The sequence below is a fragment of the Rattus norvegicus genome, chromosome 4, assembly GCF_036323735.1.
Source record: "Rattus norvegicus strain BN/NHsdMcwi chromosome 4, GRCr8, whole genome shotgun sequence".
Classification (NCBI taxonomy): Eukaryota; Metazoa; Chordata; class Mammalia; order Rodentia; family Muridae; genus Rattus; species Rattus norvegicus.
In genome coordinates, this window is record NC_086022.1 from 123984358 (window position 1) to 123991948 (window position 7591).

At 39.8% G+C, this 7591-nt stretch overlaps 1 protein-coding gene across 1 annotated transcript; it reads right to left on the reverse strand.

Annotated features, from left to right (window-relative positions):
- Positions 1-3754: 3754 nt before the first annotated feature.
- On the reverse strand, positions 3755-4579 carry Vom1r99 (vomeronasal 1 receptor 99). The gene has a single exon (NM_001166760.1). The coding sequence runs from the start codon at positions 4577-4579 to the stop codon at positions 3755-3757; it is 825 nt and encodes a 274-aa protein (NP_001160232.1).
- Between the last annotated feature and the right edge of the window lie 3012 nt (positions 4580-7591).

Sequence of the window (7591 nt, forward strand, 5' to 3'; positions counted from 1 at the left end):
GATGAAAACTTTGCATCAGAAGCTGGACAAGGATCTTGACAACATCATGGTTTGACTCCAAATATCTATAAAGTGATGGTGCTATCAAAAATTAGTCTCCATAGTGATTGCAGGGGATTTATGTTGACACCTAGAGCACAGAAGCTGAGGAGCTTAGAAATCTGATGCATTTCCAGTGAAATCCTGCTTAGGTTTCAGTACTGAAATGTTTCAAAGAGCAATCTTGATGCCCCCTCATTCAGTCCCATAGTGTACTGTTGTACAAACATTTCTTCTGAGTCACAATGGACCATGCTGCTTTCAACTGAGCCAACACAGGCCCTTGATCCTCAAAGTCAGGTGATACAGTATCCTCACTCTTTTATAAACCACAGTGTCAGATATTTTTACTCAGAAGAAACTATACATATACTAACCCTGCATATAGAAGTCTCATCAAGAGATAGTAAAGGGTTTGCTGAAAACAATGGTAACAAAACAAATGAGATTGATGTTTGCATATAATTTGTTTCTATTTTTTTCTAATAAAACGATCCAACATTTACTGATCTTAATTACACTCAGTCACAATTACTTCTGTTTTACCCAAATTTATTCTTCCCATTCTTATTCTCCTTGAATTAAACTTGATTATTAGAGACATATACAGATGACTGAAATGGAGCAGTTTGAACAACTTTGCCAACTCAAACAACCAGTAAATTGGATGCCGTTATTACAAGTGTTTTATGCAGCAGTTTCATCCAGAGTAAAAATACATCCCTCTTGGAGGGAAAATTTGTTAGTCATAAAATGAAAGTGAGACACCAGGATATTTTAGGACAGGATGCTTACAAGGAGGTGAGACAAAGATGTTCTAGAGCAGTGTTCCTCACCATTCCTAACTGCAACATTTTAATACAGTTTCTAATGTTGTAGGAACCCCAACCATAAAATTATTTTTGTTGTTACTTCACAAATGTAATTTTGTTATTGTTGTGAATCTTTTTTATTTAACAAATATTTCAAACATCTAAATTTCATTTTTGTAATGAGAATCTCTTCTAAGTATTATCTGACAACAAAGAAGCCTATGGACAACGTGCTGAGTTAGAAAATAGGAGGTGGGACAGCCAGGAAAGGGGGTGGGGATATCAAAAGGTTCAGGAGAACCACAGTGGATTCAGACATGCTAACCAGCCCAGCCTACATGGAGTCCAGCAGCCTGCCATGTGAGCACACTGCCATCTATTACTCTGCCTGAGACAGTGTCACAGCTTGTATCTCAGCTGTGTCAGAAACACTGAAGCAGGAGGAAACTGTCATGGCCCTGAGAAGACAGAGGAGTTTAGTCTGAAGACTTGCTTAAAATTGTGTTTAAATATTAAGGAACAGAGCAAGAGTACTAAGAATTCATCAACTCTGTCAGGAAAATTCTTAGTCACCTTGCATGGAAAATTCAGGGAGAAGCAGTATGAAACTTCTGAACTTGTTCCACATTAAAAAATGATATGAGTTCTCAGTTTCTTATTCCAGCTACCATGCCTGCTACTTGCTGACATGCTTTCTCCCCATGATGATGTGATTAGGCAAATGAATTGGAACATTTCCAAGAGGTTGAGTAGATCTGGCAAATGAATAGTTCTGTAAGGAACTAAACAAGTCCTGAATGAGTGTGCCTAATTTGACATTGGCACAGCTGTCAGTGACCAGTGCTCAGACCCCTATTAAGGGCAAAATATTCCCTGGGTAAAGCTCAGTGGGATTGCAAAACCTTCCTCTAGTCCAAGTTGGAATATTCTCATTGTGTTCAGAGAATTTCCACCATAACTTCCCCTTGCCCATAGTTTACAGCCTGAAGAATGCCCCCTACAAAGATACTCTTAAGAGCAAGTAAACCTTAATCCCTGTTCAATTGTATGCAATAACATGTTTCCTTGTTTATCTGTACACAATTGCATCACTTACTTTTTCAATCAATTATAATATACTCATTTAGGAGTACAGTGTATTCTCCATCATAACATCTCAAGCCAATTCCAGCTCTCTGTATGTGTTTGTTTGCCTGTCTTTTTTTTTCATTTCCTCAGTGCCTGTATTCTGCTGGGATCCAAGCTGTAGCCGGAAGAGGCTCAAGATGAAGATCAATATTTCCAGAAGATGAGGTTTGCTAAACAACCACATATAGCATATGCTATGAAGACAAGTGAACAAAGCAAGGACATGAATGAAGGGAGAAGCTGATGGCCTTCCAGATGTTTAGAGATGGGGTGTATCCATCTAAAAAGTAAAAGTATCACAGGTAGGAAAGTCAGTAAGAATGGATCCCGCCCCACATCCTGTCTACTCTTTGTAAAATCCAGAACTGAACCTGAAGCTTGCAAAGCTACCTAAACATGGAATTTCAACTATCAAACAAACTAGAAGATAGAGATTGTTTAGGATGACTTCTTCAAGCACAGGATTGTACAAATAGGATAAAATTTTCCATTTCAAAGAACACTTTCCCAAAGGGAAGGATTTCAGAGGGTCTGTGGACTAATAGAATATTTCGGCACTTGCCACAATGTATGTCTCCATGCTTTCCCCCAAAGTCAATATTGAATCTCCCATATGTATCATTATTAGAATGCTAATTTTAAGGAGAGTCGTGTAACTCTTCCTTCTTAGATTACAGAAGAACCTCATAAAATGGTAGGCACGGACCAGGCAGAATGGAGGACAATGAGGATAGTAGGGCTTCATGAAGGCCCAGTAAAGGGAAGGGTTTTCCAGGTGCTGAAGATGTCAAAATATGGGAGGTACATCTGGCCTTGCTAGGAGACATGAGTTTATGAATTGCTAGTAACCTGTTACCTTGGTAGGTTACCAACTATTGGGAAGAAAGTTATCTAATAACGAAAAAAAGATGTACTATCATACCCTTACTTGAGGGTAAATATACAGGGGCATGTCAGCATTATGAACAGAATAAAGCCCTTGGGGAAGTGGATTGTTCCAGAGGCCTTGGGAAAGTAGGAAGCCTACCTTGTATTTAGAGCCAGACAATAGGCTCTGTGGCTCTCATCCCTAAACAGTGAATTTCTGCAGGATGAAGTAACCATTGATCACTTTTGCCATTGAGAATTCATCATGCTATCCTGTAATTGACTCTTGTTGTAATCGACACAATGCTCTGTGGGAAGTCATTCTAAATAATTGGGTTCAGGGAACCCAAGGAAAACCACAGTGTGATCTTGGGAAGGCATCCTGCTCAATATACTAACACTAGTCCCAGAGAAGACACAACAAAGATAAACATAAGTGCATCTGTCCCTCACATGCAACTTCCACCTGGCATACAGTTTTTGATATTGTACACTGAAAGTTGCTGCTAGGACACAGTTTTTGCATTATAGTGGTTTTCACCACAAATGATTTTATAATGGACATATTTCTTTAAATGGCAAAACTGAGTGTAAATGCTTCAAACATCTTTTCTGACTGAGTTGTTGCCTATGGGAGCAAACTAAGACCTACCAGCATCATCCAATTTGCTTCATGTCCTGGTTTGCTTTCCTGTAACTGTCACAAAGTACTGTGACCAAAAGCAATTCACAGACATTAATTTATTTGAAGATCCAAGCCATATATGCCACTGGTGAAGGAAGCCTGGGCAGTAGCTCAAGCAAGATCGGAAACAGAAACTACAGAAGAAGGCTTCACACTGACTTTCTGCCCTGACTTCCTTAGCAACCTATCTTATTAGGAAGCCAGGAGTTGACTCTAAACTGTATCAAATTGACAATTGAAGGTAACCAGATGATTTTATTTGGGTGCCTCTTTTATGCATCAGGATGGAATGGGTGACCCTTTGCCCTGGGGATGCTTTTGGGGAAAGGCTGGTACCCTGAAGATGCCGGGACTGTTTCCTGTGCCTAAACAAGAGAGCCAGCATGTACCATGTTGAGAGAACCATGAGACTAATAAGAAAGACAACCCTGATGGCCAGCAGTATAGAAAACATGCTTGGCATGAGGTAACTCAAGGGTAGAATAGAGCAGGACTGAGTAACATGAATAAAGTCATTCGTGGTCAAACTGGGGGTGGCAGTGATGGATAATAAGAGATGACTGCTAATAAACATGTAGAGGACACTCAGGAAAAGCATGGCATTGGAGACCTGATGAGTAGGCATATGTTTGAACTTTGCTAAACAGGAGCTTCTGGGACTGAGGATGATGGCCTGCAGGACACTCAACAGGCAGGTGGTACAAAGAGAGAGACCTCTAAAACTTCTGTACAGGTAGACAAGGAATTTACATATGATGTCATCCCATCCCCTCCAAGAAATAAAAATGTCTGTGGCTAATAGCCACATCAGTAGCATAAGTAAGTTGAGTAGGGACAAGAGATCAATGGGCAGGTCAGTGAGTCTGGACCTCTGCCCACGAATTAACGTGAAGATGTGGAAGAGAAGTGGGAGGTTGTTGACTGAGATTCCAATGCCAATTTCAGTGAAAAAGGTATCCCTTATGTGAGAATCAGTGTGGAGTCTGCTGTTCGTACTCATCACATATGAGAACAGTGGCTGAGGAAAAACGAACAGAATCTCACTCATCACTCCTTGTCATATCTGCATCCCCATCTTATTCCCTAAAGATCTCAGCTCCAAGTCACACCCCACACATCTTCCTCATGCTCTCATCCTAAACTGAGACATGGCTGGATCCTATGTCCCATTGCGGCTGCATCAGTCTGTGAGCTCCTTCAACATTATACACTGCACAAATCATAGATTGTCTTTCCTTATTTAGAATGTGTTGGTGTTCCTGGAGCAGGAAGGCTTCTTACTTTATTTTCATTCAAAACATCTTGAATATTAGGAACATTACAGTGTTTCAGTATTTGGGGTGAATTTGAATGAGGGATTGTGTGAAAGAAACCAGTCTTTCCCATTGAAAGAGGTCCCATGGATTGGGTACATACGTATTCTCTTTGGAGCTTTATTTACTGTAAAACCAAATTTCTTATTATATTTATATAGCAAATGTGTGGCATTATGATCTTTGATTTCAAACCATCCTCATTCCACCCACAGTCTGCCATTTACTCCAAGTGTGATCTTAAATACTCTAAGGCTGACCTCCAGTCACCTACACTTCAACATATAAACAGCCATGAGCCTGTAGAAGGTGCACACTAGTTATATAAGTAGATGCTGTTTACCCACCAAACATGGCAGTGTTCCAGTACATGTGTTTCTTTGTGGATATTTTGCCTGCTGTTTCTCTCATACCGTGTGTTATATTTGTGCTCTCAGAAACATAAGGCATATCATAGCGACTGTTCAGCTCCACTCCTGCCAGAAAGATAAAAAAAATTACAATACAGCAGAACATTGGAATGGAGTTCATTTCAGACACCTCAGGTAAACATTTCGGTCTTTGAAAAATACTCTGACAGTGTGTCTTCCATGTTTGTAATCTCAATCCAGTACAGCCTCTAAGAGAAGAGCAAAGTGGGCAAATGTCACCCGGCCTTTCTTTATAGAATTATAATTAAAAGAGTTGGGGTTATCTCCTATTACATTGTAAAAGGGAAATTGTTCAACTTGGTCTCAATAGATGAACTTAATAGGAGCCTAAATTCCCTCCTTTCATAATTGAGTTTTGATTCTCCTGATATGACAACTACAAGTTTGTATTCATCAAAGTCCTCTATATTCTGTTGGCATGCTGCAGTTTCTTGATAAGCCACTGACTTACTAATGCACCATGTCAGGTAGGAAAACCTATATTTTATGTGACTGTTAATAATCCATTATCCAGGGTAGTTATGGGAGGAACTTAATGCTGCGACCTATACGCAAAAGCTGATGTACACTCATGGAAGTGTGATATAGGATTCTTGTGTTTTTTATTCTGTGCTTTCCTGGTCTGTATTCTTAGGTATCCACCAGCCAGGCACCATACACTCACACTGAGCTGGGCCCTCTCACATAGAATACCAATCAAGCAAATTCATCATACCTGGGCCTACATGTCAGTCTGGGAGGGGAATGTTCTGAACTGACATTCCTTTCCCTCTCCTGAAATGATCTACCTTGTATCAAAACAAACAAACCAACCAAACACCTGGTCCAGGCAAAATTTTCTTAAATTAACACTCAAATACACAACAGTTATAATATAAACTGTTCTCTTTTTTTTCTTTCCCAAGATATAATAATATCAATATCACAATGTAAAAGTTACATATTCTTTACAACTTCAATCTTTTAAGCCTTCAAATCTCTTTCAACATTCAAAGCTTCTCCAAAATTTTCAGTCTGTAAAATATTGCTTTAGAACTTTCAAAGTTTGTCTAAAATACTTACAGACTCTGTAAGACTCCAAATTATCCACAAAACTCCAAAATCCCTTTAAAATTCAATGTCTCTTAATTGTGGGACCCTGTCAAATAACTTAAATACTCTCTTGTTTCCAAAAGGAAGTACCAGGGCAATGTCACAATCAAATTCAACAAAGTACAACAGGTATAAAAGTGTGTCACATTTCCGGGAATCATTAAAAACCTTCTGGGCTCTTCCACAGTGCTAGGAAATTCCTCCATAGCACACACAGCTTGTCTCCTAGCCTCAAATTGTCTTCACCCAACAGCAACTGCTGCTGCCCTTGGTAAATATCCTGTGATACTGACATCTCAGATTGCTTGGATCTGTACTTCAACTGAGCTGAAACTTCATTGGTAGCCTCTCTTTGACTCTGTTCATGGACTCTAAACTTGCCATAAATTGACAAGTCACAGCATCCCTCCCTGATCCCTTCTTGCCTTCAGAACCAGTACAACCTGAGAGACTTTTAAGCTACCAACACCAAAGCTTGCAAAAGATGCAGCCTCAGAAGTATCTGGATCATGATGTCTGTGTGATGAACCCAAGGAACAACTTTCAGAAGATTTAATTGTTCGAGCAAAGCAAAGGTTTCACTTTAGTGGTTCTTTTTTTTTTTTCATCTTTATTAAATTGGGCGTTTCCTATTTACATTTAAATTGTTTATTATTATTATTATTATTATTATTATTATAATATTTTTATCTATATTAACTTGGGTATTTCTTATTTACATTTCAATTGTTATTCCCTTTCCTTGTTTCCGGGCCAACATCCCCCTAACCCCTGCCCATCCCCTTTTCTATGGGTGTTCCCCTCCCCATCCTCCCCCCATTACCGCCCTCCCTCCAACACTCATGTTCACTTGGGGTTCAGTCTTGGCAGTTTAAAGGGCTTCCCCATCCACTGGTGCTCTTACTAGGCTATTCATTGCTACCTATGCAGTTGGAGCCCAGGGTCAGTCCATGTATAGCCTTTGGGTAGTGGCTTAGTCCCTGGAAGCTCTGGTTGGTTGGCATTGTTGTTCATATGTGGTTGTAAGTGCCTTCAAGCTCTTTCAGGCTTTCTCTGAATCCTTCCACAGTGGTCCATTTCTAACTTCCATGGTTTGCTCCTGCCATTCACCTATGTATTTGTCATATTCTGGCTGTGTCTCTCAGGAGAGATCTACATGTGATTCCTGTCAGCCTGAAATTCTTTGCTTCATCCATCTTATCTAGTTTGGTGGTTGTATATGTA

Bases quoted from the DNA above. Each gene is read 5' to 3' on its own strand.
- Vom1r99 (NM_001166760.1), bottom strand. From the start codon at position 4,579: ATGAGTGAGATTCTGTTCGTTTTTCCTCAGCCACTGTTCTCATATGTG.